The sequence below is a fragment of the Acanthisitta chloris genome, unplaced genomic scaffold, assembly GCF_000695815.1.
Source record: "Acanthisitta chloris isolate BGI_N310 unplaced genomic scaffold, ASM69581v1 scaffold8355, whole genome shotgun sequence".
Taxonomy (NCBI): domain Eukaryota; kingdom Metazoa; phylum Chordata; class Aves; order Passeriformes; family Acanthisittidae; genus Acanthisitta; species Acanthisitta chloris.
Genome location: NW_008672038.1, coordinates 7,423 through 29,110, shown reverse-complemented (window position 1 = coordinate 29,110; position 21,688 = coordinate 7,423). Strand labels below are relative to the sequence as shown.

At 43.9% G+C, this 21,688-nt stretch overlaps 1 protein-coding gene across 1 annotated transcript in view; it reads left to right on the top strand.

Annotated features, from left to right (window-relative positions):
* Window positions 1–21,688, top strand: part of LOC103801914 (Fanconi anemia group D2 protein-like) — a gene marked incomplete at its 3' end in the record, with an annotated part of 44,452 nt that overhangs the window by 15,348 nt on the left and 7,416 nt on the right. Inside the window, 19 exon segments of the mRNA XM_009074353.1 lie at window positions 2,213–2,322; window positions 3,763–3,823; window positions 4,556–4,681; window positions 5,456–5,529; window positions 5,616–5,756; window positions 6,667–6,767; window positions 7,055–7,170; window positions 7,880–7,988; window positions 8,824–8,922; window positions 10,263–10,372; window positions 11,859–12,005; window positions 13,142–13,163; window positions 13,166–13,257; window positions 14,393–14,521; window positions 14,718–14,833; window positions 16,596–16,709; window positions 17,249–17,376; window positions 18,702–18,801; window positions 20,735–20,857. Coding sequence (XP_009072601.1) covers window positions 2,213–2,322; window positions 3,763–3,823; window positions 4,556–4,681; window positions 5,456–5,529; window positions 5,616–5,756; window positions 6,667–6,767; window positions 7,055–7,170; window positions 7,880–7,988; window positions 8,824–8,922; window positions 10,263–10,372; window positions 11,859–12,005; window positions 13,142–13,163; window positions 13,166–13,257; window positions 14,393–14,521; window positions 14,718–14,833; window positions 16,596–16,709; window positions 17,249–17,376; window positions 18,702–18,801; window positions 20,735–20,857 — 2,018 coding nt within the window.

Genomic DNA, 21,688 nt, shown 5'->3' with positions numbered 1-21,688 from the left:
AAATGTTGCTAGGGACCAATGGCAGTCCCTAAGCTAACCTCCTCCCAGCCGAAGTGGGACTGTCACCAACATGATGTCATGTTGGCTGTTGCTTTGTCTAGCTGAGCCTTGAAGGCTTGAAAAAGTGTGATTTCAGTAGCCTCTTTGTCAAGAAAGCATAGTGGAGCTTCCCTGAGATGTTCATGTTGTTTCAGCTGCTTAATGTTTGTACACCAGAGACATCAAAGACTCTTGTGTTAGAAGAACTGAACTATACAGAGCAGAGGACTCTGATGTGAAGTGGGAGACTTCACACCTTTTGTGCCTAGTTTAAACAGGTCTGTCCAAATTCATATTCATTTTGCACAGGATACCTTGTGTGACTCAGATGCAATGTAACAGTGGTGGTATTGGATACCTTTGTCTGGATTTCTGACTCCTTGAGCATAGCAGTGATCAGATAAAGAAATATCTCAAAGACATTTATTTCACAATGGAGATGTCTGGGTTTAAAATCTTCCCATTCATAAAGTTCAGCTCTTAGAAATTAGGACTATTTGTCTTTGAGTCCCTGCAGAGTTTCCAGTTGTGGGTATGTTTGCACATGCTAGCTTGAAGCTACAAAGGAAAACTGCTCTTCCTCTCCTGATTGGTCTGTGACATGTAAAACAGCATGTCTGTAGACATTTCAGGTCTTCCCACTCACCCTGTTAATTCGGAGCTCTTCACTGCCAAAATTTCCAGTTGTATGGCAGATTTATCTCCTTTCTGAACTACTTTCCTCAGTGATTTCTCCACCTCCCACCCCAAGTCTTTCTTACGTGTGACTTGTGAAAATTGCCTTGGCAACACACAAGGTGAATTTGCAGCCCAGAAGGACTTGCAATCAGGAAAAAGTGTTCTGCCTGTCACCCTCATAAGTTGTGAAATGAAGGGGGGGAGTGTGAACTCTAGAATTTATTCTGAGCTGAGAGTTTGGAGTTGTGGAGATGCAGCGTTGGCAATTTGACTCTGTTGTCAGTGATACCAAAGACTCCAGGGGTAGGTCACCGAAGAAATCAGTATCATGGGAGGCAGCTTCCTCTTTGCTTTCCCTTAAGTGTACTTCTGGAACTGATGCCTCTTGGACGTGAGAATCTCTACAGGTGGATTAGGCATTTGTCCTTGCACTGCACAGGTCATCCAAGAGACATCTTGCCTAGTGAAGGTCAAGATGAGGTAGCACAACCATGTACTCTCCTTTCCTCTGTTGCCAGTTTGATCTTGTTGGCACCGGTACTTTGTGTAACATACCTCAATCCTTCGTCTCCTCTGTCTAAAGATCCCTCCTGTGGTCAGAGCTTGTGCTTTCCTGTAGCTCCCAATCCCTGAGGATCTCTGCAGGGGCCACTCTCCTCCTTTGCAGAACCAGCAGGGAGAGTCAGTAAGCATTAATGCAGCCAGGACTGTTTTGATTCCATAATGTTTCTCAGTGTCCTGCAAAATTTTTGCTGCTTTTAGGAAGCTGCTTGTGAATTCTCACACATGCTCTGTCACGGTCTGAGAATGCTGCTCTTCATCACAGGGACACTGCTCCTCTGCACTGGCTGCTGTTTAAGCTAGCAATAGGGCTGTTTTTAACTGGCTAAAACAAGTGGGTTTTCTGCTTGGTGCCTTCATTGTTCCATCCCTGCTTTGAAATCAATTAGTTCTTAATGCCTAGTCTTACATACCTGAAAGCTGAGCTGTCCCTTAGTTTTGGTCAGGTCTCATTCAGCAGCAGCATGAGAAATGTCTTAGTCCCAGGTGTCTGGTGTGCTGTTACCTACAGCTCTCTTTGGGCCTTCACAAACTGCTCCATCCTCAGCCTCCTGAACATGACAGTATTTCAGGGGAATAGTTCTGCAGCTGCTCCTTGGGTGTGACAGGCTCCAAGACCTTCTACTATTTTTTTTAATATACTCTTCTATTAATTATAGGTGAAACCTGGTCCAACTACATATTCAATGTAGTAATTAGAGCAAGGTCAAAGCAAATCCCTTTTAATGCTGTTTGCACCCTCACCTAGAGTTGTGGCCAGTATTTTCATAACAAAGCAAATGTCAGAATGTGCATTCCTTTTTGCAAAGCTGTGATCCCAATAAAGCATCCCCCTGCAGCCTTTGGAGACGACATTAACTGAAGATACCAATAGAACTGTAAGTGATGCACACAGTTATCTCTATGGTGACCTGACCTGTGTGTTTCTTTTTAGGATGATATGCACATGGTGATCAGGAAATGGCTCTCCAGCACAGTGCCCAACCACAAACAGATGGGGATTATTGGTGCTGTCACCATGATAGGCAGTGTGGCATTAAAAAGGTGAGAGGGAATGTAGCAAAGATGAATTTAACATACTTTGAGTTCAGGCCAAGCCTGGAGTGGAACAAAGACAGGAGGGCATTGCCTTTGAGCCCACGCACATGTTGGCCAAATCCAGAAACTTAAAACTCACTTCTGCAGGCTGTGGTGTTTTGTGTTCCAACCCATCCTGTGCTGCTCACCTGCTGCTAGTCTCAAAGGCATCCCAAATTCCTTGTTAATGCCTATTTTTCGATGCCTTGACTAGCACCAGCAGGACCTCTTGCTTGGAAAAAAACTTGAAAACTGGTGGACTGGCTGCAGATCAGCTTTGACACTAAGCTGAATAAACTGATGTGCTCCATGTTTGAATCCAGGGAAGCCTAAAGGAGAAGTAAGGAGATAAGATTGTTACTGCTGTGCTGGGCACTGGCATAACAATTTTTGCTCTACTGTATAATTTATAAGCAGCATTTGTAAACCAGGCAAACTCCTGATAAGAGCTGTGGCAAAGATTAAAGCACTTGCAAAGGAAGATTCAATTGGTGTTTAGAAGCATTATTTAGCTCACTGATATTGCACCTCCTAATAAAATGCTTTTGCTGTTTATTATGTGGAGAGAGACGTCCATCTTGGCTCTAGACCCTGAGTCAGTGGACTCCCTCTTGGTTGCTCCCATAGCACTGGCATCAGACTCACTAATTTAAAGGCACTGTTAAGTCTAAGCAGGATATGCTAATATAGTTATTTCAAGAGGAGATTTTAAAAATCCTAGAATAAGAATTACAGGGGGGGGGAAATCCTGAAGAGCCTGTGTGGGTAATCATCAAGGCATCTTTGGAGGCAGGGAGTTTGCTGAGTAAAGTGCACACAGATGATCCCAGCAGGTGGAGAGTGTTCTGTGCCTCAGAAAAAGGAGTAAATCCCCAGGGAATCTGATTGTTTGACCTGTAGAGAAATTCCTTCCCAATCAAATCTGACCGAAATGCATGGGGAAAAATTTGTCTGCTGGCCCTTGAGAAATATCTTTGCATCATATTGGAGCATTGTGTACCTTACTGGCATCCTGTCTGATTTTCTCAGAGAAAAGACTGAAGGAGACAGACTCAGAAAGCCAAATTATCAAAGGAAAAAGTACCTTTCTGAACCCTGCAAGTAAGCAGTAGGAATTTTGGGTAGTTGTCTGAGTGTACAACTACAGCCTTGTGGTAAGGTGATGCTCCATGGCTTTCAAAAGAGGTGATGACTACACAGTTTAGGTTTCAACAGGTTAGAAGAACCATATCCTTGAAGATGATTTTGTCTTGTCCCAGACAACAGCAAGTCTTTTCATGATGTGTTCCAAAGAACAAATTTTTCATTCATAATTCTCTAATTGTTGGAAAGAGAACCATGTGTGTGTGATGAGTTTTGCCATCCCTTGTGTTGTGCCACAAAAGGAAGGTTTTTAATTGCTTTCAGGAATGAAGGAGATGGTGGTTCACTGGAGAGACCAGAGCTGAACAGCGAGCGTGATGGGCAGGTGAGTACAAAGAACGGGGCAGTGTGGGGTCAGGGAGGATATGGCCAGCAAGGAGGAGTGACTGGAAATTCAGTCATAACTGAAGTAGCATGTGGATCTGGGAGTTAGTTTTCCTGAGCTTGGAATTCTTGTACATTCACTGCAGAACGAAGAATCTATTAAAAACTGTTTTGGAGAAGCAAATGTCTATATTCAGATAGCAGCCCCTGGTCTTGCCTGCTGCTGGTCCAGGACAAGCAGCACTGCAGCCATTTAGTGAAAGTGTTCTCTCCAGTTACTGCAAACACAAAGGAAAGAAACAGGGCAATCTGCATCAGTGGGCCAAAGGCAGCCTTTGCCATCTCCTCAGCTTGGCAGCTGTGCCTTTCAGGACATCTGGACAAAGTACTTCTGCTACAGGGTTAGCCTAGCCTTGACCTTTTTCCTTGATTCCTGTTGAAGAACCTTATTCTAGGCTGGCACTCTATTCAAGAGTGGTCCTGGGCAGACTTTTGTGTTATTTCATGGTGGAACTAGGCCAGCACCCCAAAAGGCCCATGTTCCTTATTAAAACTGGGTCTTTACAAGACCAGTCACCATGAGCTGTTACTGTAGAGATGAAGTTCTGGATATGTCTCAGAGTAAATTTGTGTAAAAAGGGCTTGAGGTAAAAGCTTGAGTTGGATCAATTTATCTTGCCTTACCTTAGTAAATTTACCATTTACTACTGCTTACTGTTCTCTCTCCTTTCAGCTTTCTACCTTGCTGGACCTTGTAGGCTTCTGCTGTGAGCAAACACCAGAGGTCTTGGCTCTGTACTATGATGAACTTGCCAGTTTGATTGAGAAGCAGAAGGGCCATTTGGACTTGCAGCTCCTGGTATGTTGCAGAGTAGTTTGAACTTCATGAATTCTTCAGGAATGTGATGTTTTTCAGGCATTGGCAGCACAGAGTCACTTTGCTGATTTTGCTCCAGTCTGAAAACTCTTTGTTCTGTAAGAGATTGGCCAGATACAGTATCCTCTTTCAGCTCTCTTGGCTTTTCTTGATTGTGGCAGATTCCTTGTTGTGTTTTAACACATGTTAATTTTCACATAACAACAGGAAGCCTTTTAAAGGAAATTAAGTGATGTTACAGAGCATGCTGTCAAGATTCATAGACAAAAGTAGAATCTGCAAGAACTTTAAACTCAGTATTGAAATTGGCTTCTGGTCAGATTATTAAGGCTATCTGATCCCTAAGGACTTGGAAGAGCCACAGTCATTTATGGCAATAAATAAATAAGTGGTACTTACGGTAATAGGAAGAAGTTAGTGAAGGCTACTAGAACAGCTCATTCTTCGTAAGGGGGATTCTCTTTCACCTGGGCTGCTTTCTTCTTCTAGCCAACTGCTCTGCCTCTGCATCACTCCAGAGCTTGTAGTCAAGCCCACATCCAAAGAGCTGGGAAGAAACTGGCTGTGCACACTTAGCAATGTTTCCTGGCTCTGTGTCTGAAGGCAGGCCTCGTCTCTCCTCACAGGCAGTGGGCTTCATTGCTGTGACTGTTCCAGGATACTTTTCTTTGGCCTTATCTTCTGTATCTCCCTCTGTTGCTCTTGAAGTTTTCTTCACTGAGCCCCTTTGCTGAGCAGGTTTTTCTTCCCTTATAGGAAGACTTTGGGAAGAGTTTGGTGGAGGACTTTCCCAGTGACTTTGTGGTGGATCTCAGCCCCACGGTGGATGGGTAAGCTAATCACAGATAGTGTTGGTAATATTTCTGTCACTGAGAACTGAGATTGTCAGCAAGAGCTTGTCTGTCTTCCCTTGCAGTTCGTTCTTGTTCCCAGTGAAGCCCTTGTATAATCTGGATGAAGATCAGAGTCAGGGAGCAATTGCTATAAACCTCTTACCACTGCTGTCACAGAGTGAGCTCGGCAGGGTCACTGGTGGAGTGAGGAACCAAAACAAAAGGTACTTTGATACTTAACTGTGGGATGACTGCAAAGGTAAAGGAATTATTTTCATTTGGTACACTTCACTGCTATCAGCCCTGTCTCCCAAAGAGCCTGATAAAGAGCAGGGCAGAGAATTTACCGGTTTCTAGTGTCCTTTTCCTTCTCTTGCTGTCTCACACATTCAGATAGGTCTAGAGGCAGAAGCTGGTTGGGAACTGGCAGTCTGTTCTTGGGCTGTTCAGGTGATCTTGGGTAAGTCGTGCTGTAGACTGTGCTCCACAGCAAAACCACAAACATGCAGCCCAAAGTGAAATTTAACTGAGAAATAAGGACATTGTCTTTGGGAAATGGAACAGGGAGCATGTAAGAAATAAAAAAGCATGCTTTCTTTAAAAAATTTGTACCTTCATATCCTGTGTAATTTGCTGTCATAAGGCTTCATTGAGATTTCAGCTGCTTTAAAGAAGGTATGATCACTTTAGAATAAAAGAAAATATAGCTACTTTACATGGATCCATGGAAAAATGTTAGTTTTCCTCACCCAGAATTTGAGCAGTGACACACTGCAAAACCTTCAAAGAGATTTCTCCACTGCTCATAGTTGTGTTGTGCACAAATTTTTACAGTTTCTCCTGAATTATTCAACTTTGATTTCTTCCAGAAATAAATCTGACCCCATTTTTTGTTCATTACAAACATTTTTCTGCCCTTTTATGCTTTTCCAGAAAACTGATGATCACCAATTTGTAGTATTTTTTTTCTAACCATTTGATGCATTTCTGCTCTGTTGATGGGACTTGAAAGAAGCAAAATAAAAGGCAGAGGCAAGGTGGCCTGGGGGAGGACACAGGACATAATGGAAAAGTGATGGGCATTCTGGAGAGAGATAAAACACAGGACCCACTCCATGTCTTGTTTCTCCCCAGGGTGGTGTCACCCATATGTCTGTCACCCTGTTTCCGGTTGCTGAGGCTCTACACTGCAGAGCAAAACAGTGGAAGCCTGGAGGAGATTGATGCCTTGTTAGGTATGGGAAATGGCCCTTTCTGGCTGGCTGCCTTGTTCCTGTCCCAGATCTGCAAAGACTTCCTGCAGCTGCAGGAAGAATTGGGCAGTTTGTGAAGCAGGCTGAGATGTTCTGTGTCCATAAAGTGGAGGGGAGGCAGGGGAGACATTTGCTTTGTCTGGGAATGGAGTGGCTGACAGGACTAACTCTGAATAGCCATTGGAATTGATAGAGGCTTTGGAAAGACACTTGGTCCATGCATGGGTAGCAAACACAGTCCAACACATACTCTTCCTGCTCTGTCCCAGGTTGTCCCCTGTACCTGACTGACCTGGAGGTTGAAGGAAAGCTGGACACTCTATCCAAGCAGGAACGGGAATTTCTGTGTTCACTCCTGTTCTGTGCTCTCAACTGGTTTCGTGAGGTGAGTAGAGCCTTGTCTGCAGGTTCTGGAGTGGAAGGGTGAGAGATGAGGGAAGACTAGAAGAGTTGAGGTTTGTCAGCCAGGAGAAGGGAAGCCAGAGGGAAGAACATACTGTGGTCTTTTACTATGGTCTTATATTGCCTAACAGAAAAGTTGTGCTCCACTTCCAGAGGATCTGTAGGATCACTTTTCTTGGGGATGCTCTGTACTCTCTGTTCTATACCTCCGTGAGCTTACAAAAGAGTGAAATGCAGTGTCTTCAAGCAGATTTGAACCATGTATTTACTAACAACGATGGTCGGTGGGAATGTTCCCTGCTGGGATTATTCTGATAACATAAGAAGGGCAGAGTTCATGCAATTCCACATTCCCAGTCCTCCCTGTTTCTGGTCTTCTTCTGGCAGACCTGAGAACTGCCAAGGGGTCTTCAGAGCCACAAGTAGCACAGAACCTGACAATGTGCTGTCTGCTAATTCCTCTTCAGTTAATGTTTGATCTACAGGTGTTGCTGTATTGCTTTTCATAGATTGCACCGATCATGTCTCATGGGATTCTGAAGAGCTTTGTTCATGTAGTCTGGACCTGGTCACACAGGTCACTTGTGCTGTGTTGTGTGCTTAGTCAGGACTTGAGAATGTTATTCAGAAAAGAAAAAGTAGTAAAAGTGGGTACAAATCCCTAAGTCAGTGAGTTTGGTTTGTATCTCTAGGTTGTAAATGCCTTCTGCCAGCAACAGGATGCTGAGATGAAGGGGAAAGTTTTGATTCGATTACAGAACATCACAGAGCTGCAGAATGTGCTGGGAAAATGCTTGGCAGGTGTGTATAAAACATTTGTACATTCTAGGCCTGTATCAGCTGTGAAGTGAAGGGGATGGTCTTAGACATCAGTGGAGGAAGTAAACGGTATCACACACTGCATTTTTACAGTGACCTAAGAACTGGTGCATGGACAGCTCTCATTTTCAATTTATCCAAGTCCAAACTGCCCTTCCCAATCACCTCCTTAGTGAGGAACACACAAATGACACTAGTCACAAGCACATGAACATTGTCAGATCCCCCAATATTGGCACAGCCTGTCCGTGTGCCCTATAGCCTGCCCAGATCCCATTGGGATCCCTGCTCCATTGTTCCCCTACTCACTGGCTGTTCCAGCTTCCTGCTTGCTAGCAGACAGACAAACACACTCATACACTTATCTCACAGGCACAGACTCCACACACAAACTCCATAGAGATGCTCCCAAGAACTATGGGCATGGAGACCCTCACTCACTCCAGTTGCTGACACCACAGACCCAGAGTGGTCCAACTGTATTTGTTGGTATTTAGTCCTTGGAGGACATGCCTGCACACACACGCAGATGATCATGAGATTACACTGAAATATAGAGTAAGAAAGTACTTAATAAGGAGCTAGGACAGCCGGAGGTGATCAGACACGGGGTTTGACCAGACAGGAGTACTGACTGACAGTTCTGCTGACCAGTGGTGATCAGTCTAATTGGAGCTAAATGCACCTCAGCATAAAAGCAGAGGGATAATTCACCAGGGCAGTGAAATATATGGTACTTCCTTTAGCTATGTATCTTACCTATATGTTGTCATTCAGGAGCTGAACTAACCCAGTTTCTGTATTTTGGTTCTTCTAGCAACCCCTGGCTATGTTCCACCACCAGCCACCTTTGATTCTGAAGCCCCGGAGGCTGTACCATCCATTAGTGCTGCTGGTCCAGGGAGAAAAAGGAATGGTAAAGAAAGTTTAAAATATTTCAGCAAATAGATGTGATGTGGGGGATGACTGGCACATTGCACTGCAACCATTGCGCTTGTGCCTGCATAAAGCACAGAACTCCTGGCAAGGTCTGTCTGGCTTGAAATTTTACCACATCACTCCTGTTGCAGCTGAAATGGAGATGTAAAAATACCCTACACCAAACAGGTGTTGAATAATCTGTCTCCTTGGGAAAGCTGATGCATAGCATTTGACAGTGAAAATCCAGGGATTTCTTTGACTTTTCATGTGCCAAAGCATTGTCTGCAGCAGTAAGTTCTGTCTTTGAGGGGTTCATGCAATTATGTGGTACAAACGTGTGGTTTGAGCTACCTTGGAAACCCCTGAGTTTTAGGATGTACCTAACTCATCTCTTAGTAAGCTTGTCACAGCTCTGCTGCACTAGGAAACACTTCCTTCATCCTTTCCCATTGCCAGCTCCTGTAGAGAAGACACACCATGAGTGTTGTGACCATGGGTCACAGCCCTGAGAATATAGAGTTTTGACACCAACCTTGCTCCTCCTTTAGGTGTGCAGCATCTCACTGTATCTAAATTAAATAATTCATTGCCAACAAAAAGAAGAGACTTCTCTCTCCCCCTCACACCTACACTCAGGTGCCTGATTTCCTGCCCTGTGTTATTACATGGTAGCTATTTTGGCTGTGAACAGGAGAAAGAGGTAAATCCCTTTTTATTAACAGGAATTGTGTTCACAAGCTATTAGTCCTCTGACACTGTGGCCACAGGTCTGAATGTCCCGTTTGAATTCCTTTAGGGACCTTGTGTGAGTGTCACCTGGCCCTGGTGACTTACTGTTTGGTCTAACACATCCTGTGCAATTACTTGAAATCAATGCAGTTTCTTTGTTCTCCTTGATTCAATGAGTTACTCTGCTGTTGTCTTGGCATCCCTGCAAGTCCTTTCTGTAGCTGAGACATTTCCTTTTCGAGGTCCTCTTCCTTTTTCAGTACTGTGTCTGAGGAAGAAACATTAAATTTTGGTTCAAGCATTTTGTAAGATGATGTCCCACTCACTTTTGCAATCACTTAATAATGCTTAAACTACCGTAAAAACAGTGAGACTTGCTTTAATTTCTTAGCATGATTTTAAAAGAGAAGCTGATTGTGGGGGAACCCCAAATTCATTTGACTCTTTTGACCATGATCCTGGCTACAGGTGACACACAACCTGTGCAAGCTCCATGCTTCCTTAGTGATGACTAAAGTACAGCCTGTGCTGTTTGCCTGGTTGCAAGTGCTGTCTAGTGCTGAGCACAGTGTAGCCTTTGATTCCGAAGTTGTTTTTCCCTTTAAGGAAGGAAAAAGAAGGCTGATGGCAGCAAAGCCAGCTCTGCAGATCGCTCTCAAGCAGATGACAGTTCCGAGGGAAACCAGCCGGATACGGAGCTCTCCGAATTGGAGAAGGTAGATGTGTACCCCTGGGGACCTGCAAGGAAGACAAGACTAGGGAAGATGACATAGAAGCATAAACAAAAGCTTTGAGAGAGGGGTTGTTGATTTCAAAAGTTCATCACAGTCAAGGGGTTCAGTTCTTCTTTCCAGCACCTGCCTCCCATCAGAAGTCTGAAAACTGTCCCTGCAGAGGTCATCTGCTCTCCCAGCAGGGAGTTTGGGTCAGGGCACTGAGAATTGTGGGAGTATCCCTAATAGCTAGTTACTTTCTGATGAAGACTGTAGAAGGTTTCTGTTTAAGACAGTGTCCCCTCCCTCAAATTACTGCAATAACCTGCCATTCCTAGACTTGGGTCAGAAACTGAGATGAATGTTGAAAATACAAACCCTGGTAAGGACCATATCTCCTGCTGTTCTTATCTGCTTCATTCACAGGTGCTTATTGTGCAAATGTTCCTTGAGGTGTTTAATCAGTGTATTAATGATAAAGTGTCTTTAAAATTATCCATTTTCATCTCATGTTAAGAACTATTTCCCAAACCCATCAAGTAATTTATTACTGGATTTTATTTCTTGTTCTTTTGAATAAGCTCTTACAGTATTGTCAGCATGTCTGGAATGCAAGATCTGAGCTGGCTGAAAGAGAGAAGCCAGGGAAATGTGCCCAGCTCTGGGCTCAGTATCCTGGAGGATGGGACCTCATAAGCATTACGTGAGGTCCTGCTTCTACCACTGCTACTAATAAATGTTATTCAGAGCCCACTTTATCATGTTCAGCCAGGAAAACACACTTCTAGGTTATTGTGCAGATATGATATCTGAGCCGGATATGATAACAAAGTCACTTAAGTTACAGGGAATCAGCAGAGTCTGAAATAATTTCAAGAAGGAATGCATTTCCTCTTTTCACTTAACTAGAGTACTGGTCCCAGATGAGTCCTTAGATGCCATGCCCTGCCCAGGACAACAGAATACAGAAATGCTGTGTAATGTACATCAGCTCCCATGACTGGGTCGTGTGGAGTGAATCTCTTAGGAACTTACTGTCAGAGGCAACAGAGCATCCAATAGTTCACCTTTCTAGTATTTAGCAAAGACCAAAACATTAGCCTTCATCTCTTGTGGTGCTTATGGTGCAAGTCCAGAATGGCCTTCACAATGGCCACTGATTCGCAGAAAAGGGATAGCAAAGATATTCTGGTGCTTATGGTGCAAGTCCAGAATGGGCTTCACAATGGCCACTGATTTGCAGAAAAGGGATAGCAAAGATATTAGTTTCCTACAATTTTTTCCTAGAAAACTTTTAGTGACATGTACAGTCCAAAATGAAAATGCTTCTGATTCTATGTGCTTGTCTCTCTACTAGCTATCATCAGTTATTTTTTGTCTTTTTTTTTTCAACCTGGCACTAAAGATAGAAATCTGAGTGAAAGAAATAGCTGTATTTGAGGTCAGAAGGTTGCAGGTTGCAACCTTAATCCTGCCATTTCCTTTTCAGACTGGTACTGAGAGAGAGGCAGGAAATCCTCTGGCACAGCTGCAGAGCTATCGCCCATACTTCCGAGAGCTGGACCTCGAGGTGTTCACTGTGCTGCACTGTGGGCTGCTGACAAAGTCTGTCTTGGACACAGAGATGCATACAGAGGTGAGTGCAGCAACCTAAAACCACACTGATAAGACTTTCTGTAACAGCCTCTCCCGGTGGCCTTGGCCATTCTGTTCCAGTGAAGTAGAGAACAGATTGGTGCTAAGATGTGTTGGTCCAGGACTGTGAGCTAGGGACCAGGAGACAATATGACCCCAAAGAAACCCAAGTACTTCCAGGCACTGAGAAAAAAGCGACTTTCCTGAGAAGAGCACAGGCATGTTGCATAGCAACATTAAAAGCAAATGTAATGTCATGTAAATATTGCATAGAAGGAGAAAGATGCAGTATAGCATGTAGAGACCTAATGGAGAGAAAGGGCTTTAATACTGAACACTGGTGAGCTCTAGGGTGTTAAATGAACTCGGTGGCAGTTTGCTTGTCTGAAAGAACCTATGACATCTAAGTAAAGCCTGTGTTGCAAAAAGACAAGTGTCTCAAGGCATTATCAGATCAGAAACAGCACAGATGTGGGACTGGTGTTGCGAGGTGCCCTCAGTGGGTTGGGTCCTGTGTATCATCTGGGAGCTTGCATAAAACTGCATTGCTATGGAAAGTAGAAGTGCTTCATTTTGTTACCATCTTTGTAGGCAGGCTTAGTCCATCTGGAGTTGCGTTTTGTCAGGCTACAGGAAGATGCATAAAATGTGGAAAGGCCGTGGCAGGCTGGAGCACAGCCTGGCCTGCCCTTGCAGGACAGCTGTCTCTGTGCATGCAGGTCACAGCCCAGCTGGAAGACTGTTTGACATGTCTCTTGGGCTATGTGACATTATTCCAAATTACTTCTTGACTATTACTTGGTGAATTTTGTGACTTTTTGGGCTTAAGCCTCTTTTTATCCTTAGGACCTTATTTTCAATGTCAATGTACATAAATCAGCTCTTTCTCTGTAGTTAAGTTGTACTGACATTGCCTCAGCTACGTTTGGAGTGTCAGGGTTGCTTCATGCTATGAGTAGCCAGAACCAATGCCCCATACCTGCCTGGGGTAGCCAGAAAACACAAGCATCTACCAAATAGGTCCCTCCTGAGGTTAACTAAGGCAGGAGTCATAACGGGAAATGGAGTGGGTGAACTGGAGCTTCAAGGCACTGCAGTTACATCTGGGTCCTGGATTGACTGTTCTTTTAATCACAGGCTCGCGGAGTTGTGCAGCTGGGGGCGCTGAACTCTGTTTCCTTCTGGACGACCTGTGCTGGAAGCTGGAACATGTGCTGACCTCAGGCTCCACAAGGAGACTGCCCTTTCTAAAGGCAAGTACAGCAGCAGCTGCTGGGTCTAGACCTGGGCTGAGGCAGAGCACATCAGTGGCCTCCAGGCCTTTCCCAAGAGAGAGGTTTTTCAGCATTATTTTCACCTGACAGTTAAAGGGAAGTGTGACACCCAGCTGTGTGTCAGAGCAGTACTTGCTCTTTCAAAAGAGACTTGGGTACCATTTCTCGTGCTGAAGTGTCTGCAGCATCTATTTCTCTGCATGTCTCAGGAATTGAGGGGAAGTCTTGTAGCCTCAAAGCTCAAGTGACCCTTTTCCTGGCCCTCCCTGGGGAGAATGGCTGTGCTGTTCAAGAAGCAGCTCAGGTTAGGCAGGCCAGATGGCTGCTGCAGCCAGCAGAAGCTGCCACATCTGTGTTTCTACTTTTTCTGCATTAGAAACCCCCTCTGAGTGCAGGGACTGTTTGTGTTCTTGGCTGATGCCTTCAGGAGAAAAGTAACTGCATGTCCCACTGCATTAAACTATGAGAAATTCACTGCAACTTGGCACTCCATTATATTCATTGTTCTTTCTACCAATCATAATTCTCATGAGCAGAGACTGCCTTCTCTTAGTGTTTGAGTAAAGTGCTGGACTCTGATCTTAAAGGTCTTTTCCAACCTAAATGATTTCTATGAAACAGCAAAAAGTCACACCAGTTTTATTTTTATCATGGAGTGTTATCCACTTGCCCAAGTTGGTTGTCCAGCAGAAGTCAACTTTCTTACACTCTGCCAGGAAGTGTCATAGAATCATAGAATTTTAGGGATTGAAATGATCCTTAGATATCATCCAGTCCCACCCTCTGCCGTGACAGGGATACCTCCCACCAGACCAGGCTGCTCAAGGCCTTATCCAGCCTGGCTTTGAACACTGCCAAGGTTTGAGCAGCCACAGCCTCCCTGGGCAACCTGTGCCTGAGTCTCACCACCTTACAGTAAAAAACTTTTTTCTAATACCTAACCTAAACTTCCCCTCCTTCAGTTTGGACCCGTTAGCCCTTGTCCTATCATTACAGCAGGGTCACAGAATATGACATCAGGACTTCAACTGCTCAGAAGCAGTCTCAGAGGTAGTGCTTGATGTGAAGTTGTTTGCAGGTAAGGCTGATGAAGTGACTTTTGGGTTTGCTGCAGGAAAAAGGCTACAAGGATATTGGCTTTTCCCACCTGTGCCAGAGATCCCCCAAGGAAGTAGCCATGTGTGTAGTCAGTCTACTAAAGCCATTGTGTAAGCACATGGAGAACATGCACAACTACTTCCAGGTCAGTGGGCAGCAATTTTGACTCAACTGTGAAGTTTTGTCTTCTGTAAAGATAGTTTTCATTTTACTTGTGGGGGAAAAAAGGGTCGCTTTGTTTTCTTCAGGTTTTTTTAAACATGGAATTTATGGGAATGGATTCTTGTGCTCTTCTCTTTCTTTGGAATAGTGTTTAATGAATTATTTGTTCTTTATTTCAGGAAGTTGTACAAAATCAGGATGCGGAAGAGGAACCAGGAGTGAACATCCAGGAGCAGCAGCTGATGTCCTTTTGCTACCAACAGCTCTTACTAACTTTTCGCTCCTTATTTGCTTGGTGAGTTTAAAAATAGTATGTAGTTGCCTACACGAACAAAGCCCCTTTATTGCCTCCTCTTCTTGCTCCTTTTCATAAGAGTGTTTGTGCCCTGCCAATGGCCTATCCGCCGTGCAGAACAGCACACTGCAGTGGGTGGAGATTTCTAAGCACTTCATAGTTACATCAGGCTTCATTGCCTCATCCTGAGCTGAGCTAAAGCTGTAGGTGATGAAGCACTGAACTGGATGGAATTCAACCAATGGGCTTTTGGGTCAAGACCAGCATCAGAGGCATCCTGGCACACCTAATTGTGCAACTCCCATTCTGCCTAGGGATCTTGGAATTTCTTACCCAGTAACTACCATCCCTGGAGGTGTTTAAGAGGCATCTGGATCTGGCACTGGAGGATAGGGTTTAGGGATTACAGCAGAGGGGCAGGTTAATTGTTGGAATTGCTAATCTTACAGGTCTCCTCCAACCTTGATGATTCTATGATTCTAAGTCCTTTCATCCTTTGCTAAATTGTCATTGTCTGAATGCTGAGTGATGAAAGAATTTCTCTTGCACATGGGAAAGGATGAATGTGTACTTCATTGACAAAAAGCCTGTCCTGCTGATGCATTCAAGTTGGATTCACAAATGTCAAACTCAACAATGCTTGTGCAGCCTGAATTTGACCTCTGCATCTGCTAGTATAACCCAGGATAGTATCATAGAAGTTCTTTCTAAACCCCAGTTTATATCTGTATGTGGAAAACATTTTACCCTTGTTGTACTTCATAAACAGTAGTAACTGCATAAAAAGTGAAGTCTGAGGTCTGCCTCTCCTGTTGGCCACCACTGGAGCCTCAGAAACCCTGATCCAATTCTGGCCATTCCTGGATTTGTCATTTTCTCTTAGGCGATGTGAATGTTGGTTGTTCCTGAGTCTACCCACCTTGTAAACCTAAGAACCTGGTCTACTTTGTAACCACAGGCAGCTCAAGATCAGTTTTGCTGTTCAGTTTGGACAGAGTGTAACATAACTCTGATTTGCTGTAGGTCAGACAGCCCTATATTGGGGTGAGCTGTGCAGCCACTGAAATTCAACAGCCAAATTACAACTCCTTTTACATATGTTTAGTCAAGACCTCTTCTGATTGTTAACTAATTAGTGTTTTAAAGGTGCAATTGAGCATTGCCATTATCAAGTTCATGTGTTCAGTCTATTGAACTGGAATGTGGATGCATTTGAGCATTTCTAGAATGCATATCCTCATAGACAGTGGGAGTTCAAAGAATTAATGAAGGTCTCTACAGTTTTCCTCTCTGTTAGGCTCCTACTTGTTGTTCAAGAGGTTACCAGCCATGATCACTGCACTTGCACAGCAACTGCCATTACATATCCTCTTTTTTGAGGTCTGCTTAGCATAGATTTAGTCTATAGGGACCTCCACTTATGTGAAATGGCCTCTCCCCACAAAGCTAGATCTGCAGTCTAACTAGAAAGTTATTATTGTTTGTGCACAAGGTCTTCCATTCTCTTTCAGTTTTCAGGTATTTTTATATATGTATATATATGTGTATATATATGTATATATATACACACATATATGTATAGATATACATATATATGTATAGACATACCTATATATGTGTATAGATATGTATAGACATACATATATATGTGTATAGATATTTATTATGTATATCTTGCAAACTATGCCCAGATATGCATTTGCATCTGATTCCTCTCTTCCTTCTAGTCTGATGATGAACTGGGTTTTTTTCCTCCCCTCAGGAATGGTTTTTCTCAGCATGAAAATGCTGACTTGCTGAGGTCAGCTCTCCAGGTGCTTGCAGACAGGCTAAAGCCAGGAGAGACAGAGTTTCTTCTTCTTGAGGAGCTGATAAGGTAAAATCTGTATTTCCCAAGCTTTGAAATGGATACATTTAAAGCCATTTTCCCTGCTTTGTGTGGGCATTATGGGTAAATGTGAGTTTGGGAGCTCTCGTAGAGACCACACTCACTTCAAACAGAGCTTTGTATTTAATTGAATGTCAGTGCAGTCAAAGCTAATGGAAAGGAGATAATGGAATATAAAATATGCATGAATCTATGGATCTCATTCATTTGTATGCCATTTGAGGCGAGGAGATTAGTAGGATTCACAGAAGGAATGAGCATGTTCTGGATAGAATGCTTACAGGAACAGTAGGCAAAAGCAGTATATAAAGGTGTTGCTAGACCAAGAGTGACTGGAGCCTGAGAGAAGCCTCTCAGTGACTGAAAGTGGCTGACCACCCCTTCAGAAGAGCTCTGCCAGAGACAAAATACTGGGCAGGGGAGACCTTGGGTCTGAGATGGTCTCATGCTTCCCTTTTATTGATGTGTTTCTGAGAGATCACCCTGTTGACACTGTTTTTACCTTTTCCCTTTCCTGTCATCCCCAGTGAGAGCTTTCAGTACCTACTGAATTTCCAGCAGAGTGTTCCCAGCTTCCACTGTGCATCCCTCCTCACTCAGCTCCTGATTGCCATCGCTGAGAAACCTATGGCTGGCTGGAAGAGAGAGAAAATGGGTAATGTTGTGGAGAACCACTAATCTCAGATTATTTTGTATGTGGTCTTTTGTAAATCTTGGGTTCTATCTGAAGAGTGCATTTTTGAGGGAGAGATTTCCTTTTCATATACTAATAATCTCACTGGGTGACCAGTCCAAGGTGTTAATGAAAGAAATAGCAGTAAATATATTGGAACCTCTTTGGTATTTTTTCTGCTGTGCCCCAGTCCCATGCAGACAGGCAGACTCCAGCTCTTAGCTGGTATTTTTAAAAGTCAGAGCCTCAACAACTTTTAAGAATTCTAAGCACATCCTGCTGTTCAGTGTTGGGACCAGTGTAATTACTGGTTATGGAGGTGATTGATCATAGACTTAATCCCCTGTAGTTTCCTGGTGTAAGGACAGATGTCTGTGACAGCTCATTTCCAAAATTTATGGAAATGAACTGCAAATACAGCTGTTACTGCAGGGCAGAGAGAGGAAAACCTGTGTGTTCTTAGCCCTATGCAACATACATTGTCAGTCAAGAGAGCTCCTCTCATGGATTAGGGCCCATTATGTAAGAGGAAGAGCATTCAAGCAGATAAGGCACAGACATGCTTGCAGGGAATACACAAGAAAACTAGTTGGTCTCTGTTTCTGCACACACTGAAATAAAGACTCCAGACAGTTGCCTCTCTCAGCCATACTTTGTCATAATAAGACACTTCTATAAATTTGTTCTTCTCAAATGCCCACAGCCACTCAGAACTGTTAAGTTCCCTCATTTGAGACTTGTTTACTACTTTCAAGTGTCCCACCTTGGGAGAATTATCCACTGACTGTGGGGGAATACTAATATTAATTTAACTAATAGTTTCTTGCTTGTAAACATTTCTACAAGAGACATGCAGGTTTCTTAGCAGTTTTGATTTAAGAACTTGAAACTTGTCTATTCACATTTATTATTATAGTGCTGTGGCCAAAAGGTCAAGTCACTGGTTATTGGAATTCCATTTCTAGAAATGCATACCCTAGGGGTTGCATCTGGCCTAATTAAAACCAAACAGATGGCACACTGCAGGAGCTACCAAACAAAAAAGGTTTAACATAAGTTTGTCAGGCAGAAATGGCCAGAGGTGGATCACAATTCTGATGTGAACAGGTATTTCAGACCAGGAACACACTGGATGTATATATATTTTGTTACCTTACTGTTTTTTTAGGGAAAATGCATTCTTACTTGGGCACATGGGGAATAGCAATATTGTAATCTTTCAAAAAACCTTTTGAACACTGCTGTTATATGGAAGAAGGAAATTTTTTTGATTCTTCTTTCAGTAAGTTATCCCTTATCTTTCACAGCTTCACTAGCGAAGCAATTCCTCTGCCAGTCATGGGTGAAGCCCAGTGGAGAACGTGAGAAGGGCAGCCAGTTCAACAGTGCTCTGCACACTCTGCTCTGGTAAGACTCAAGCCATTGCCTCAGGCATGCTGAGACACTCTCTTTGTAATAATTACTGTTGCTGAAGAGGAGTGACCCCTCTGAATCATAACCCTAATGCTTACACAGCTTGGCCTAAAGCACTGTTTCTACAGCATTGAAAGACAATGAGTGATAGAATTCTCTTACCCAATGTTTGCTAGACTAAGCTTGTCAGTATGCATCAACACATCTACATGTCTGCGTGCATACATACATATATAAGTGTGGATCTGGACCAAAGTGTCCTGTTTTCACTAAACTGAATGCAGCTAAGCTCTCACTAATGTCAAGGAGAGCAGGACTGAGTATTAGGTAAAATACAGCCACAGATTCACAGGATGGTTTGAGGTTGGAAGGAAACCTCTGGAGGACTCCTTGTTCATGTGCCTGGAAATGGTTGTCAGGATAGTTGTTCCACAGCCTTCCCAGGGATCAAGATGTAGCTGACTGTAGTTCCCTGGGTCCTTCCTCCTGCCGTTCTTGAAGACAGGAGTGATATTTGCTTTCCCTCAACCCTCAGGCACCTCTCCCAGCCAGCCACCACAATCATTCAAAGATAACAGAGGAGTCTCACAATGACATCAGCCACCTCATTCAGTACTCAGGGCCTGTGGACTTATGTGTGTCCAGTTAGCTTAGCTATTTCCTAACCTGATCTGTTTCCACAAAGTCTTCCTTGCTCCAGGCTTACCCCTACTCTGACCCATGAGATTTCTGGATGCCAGTTTTGCTAGTAAAGACAGAGATGATGAAGGCACTCAGTCCCTGAGCATTACCGTAGCCTTTTCCATGTCCTGTGTCACAAAGTTCCTGCCCCATTCAGCAGTGGACCTACATTTTCCCTAGTCTTCTCTGCTACCTGTATACTTAAAGAAGCCCTTCTTATTGCCCTTGACACACCTCACCACATTTAAGAGATTTAACTCCAGGAGAGCTTTGGCTTTCCTAACCACATCTCTGCATGCCTGGACACTGTGTCTGTATTCCTCTCAGGTTACCTGTCTCTGCTGCCACCTTCTGTATACTCCCTTTTTGTGTTTGAGTTTTGCCAGGACCTCCTTGTTCATCCATTCTGTTTGACTTTCTGCTCTTTGAGATGGACTGTTCTTGAGCTTGGTGGAGGTGATCCTTAAATATCAGCCAGCTTTCTTGGACCCCTCTCTAGGCCTAGGCCCCTGCCCCATGGCAAGAAGATCCATGAAGAGGCCAAAGTCTGTCCTCCTTAAATCCAGGACTATAATGTTGCTATTTGTCTTGCTCCCTCCTCTCAGAATCCTGAACTCCACAATCTCATGGTCACTGCAGCCAAGGCTGCCTTCAGCCTTCCTGTCCCCAAAGACCTCCTCCTAGTTTGAAGGGTGAGATCCAGTGGCTCACCTTTCCTCATCAGGTACTCTGTCACCTTTGTCAGGAAGTTCTCATCAATGCCCTCTAGGAGACTCCTGGATTGCTTATGCCCTGCTGGGCTGTCCTTCCAGCAGGTATCATGGTGGTTAGTCCCATGTGAGGACCAGGGCCTGCAACATGGAGCTGCTCCTGGTTGTCTGTAGCTTCGTTTACTTGTTGTTCCTGATCCAGGTGGCCTATAGCAGACACCCATTACAATGTCACCCATACTGGTTGGGTGTTCTCTCTCATAAAGAGCAATTCTATCTTGTCCTCTTCCCATCCTGTCCTTCCTAAATACAAAAATCAGAAAATATTGAATCCACCTATGTTTCGGATGTAACTTTTAATGACGTTAATGTGACTGTTCTAAGTATTGCTTTATGTTTCCTACATGTGGTTGCTTTGGGCCTAAGAAAGAGCTTGACAATTTTAGGCCACATATTGGAGGTAAGGCAGTGTTCAAGACCTTGTTGTGTTATTCTATGTAATATCTACTGATCAACTGTGCTGGTTTTTGATTTAGTGTCTACTTGGAGCACACAGATAACATCCTGAAAGCTATAGAGGAAATCTCTAGTGTTGGTGTTCCTGAACTGATCAGCTCTGCCAAAGATGGATGTTCTTCTACTTATCCTACACTAAGCAGGTAATTATATCCATAGAAACTTGGAATTCTGTGATATGCATAATGGCAATTTCTGCTTTTGAACATTTAGTTGTTTTGTGCTCTGTTATGGTTTCATGTTAGCACTGCTGTGGACTACTCTGGGCACTTGTAAACATTCTCGTGGCATTATGCAACAGGTACAGGATTAACTTTATGTCAAGGTGGAATGTGCTGTGCACGAACACGATGTTGAGTTTATTATCTGTGATTCATTTTAATTGGAGAATGAACTGCTGACTGGTGTCAGGTGTTCTCCTTCTGTGCTACTCTGGTGGTATAAAGCACTCCAAACATCAGCCTCAGAGGCCTGAGATGGCTGTAGGCAATCCTGAGTTGGTATGCAGTGTACAAAAGCACACTTAAGGTGTTTCTGCTCCTGGCACAGGAATTTGGAAGCATGGTTTGTGCAGGGATGGCCAAAGTTCCCACTCTTTGGAACTACCAAAACAATCTTATGCTGAGAGCTACAAACCTTTCACTGTGCACCCCTAGAGCTACAAGGAAGTCGTGGTGTCTAAGTGTGGTTTATACTGGGAGAGTGGGAGTGACTTCCCAGGATTGTCCATCTATCTGGGTGATTGGGCTGGGCTAGACATGCTGGTTTGTGCAGGGATGGCCAAAGTTCCCACTCTTTGGAACTACCAAAACAATCTTATGCTGAGAGCTACAAACCTTTCACTGTGCACCCCTAGAGCTACAAGGAAGTCGTGGTGTCTAAGTGTGGTTTATACTGGGAGAGTGGGAGTGACTTCCCAGGATTGTCCATCTATCTGGGTGATTGGGCTGGGCTAGACATGCTTTCCTAGGGTC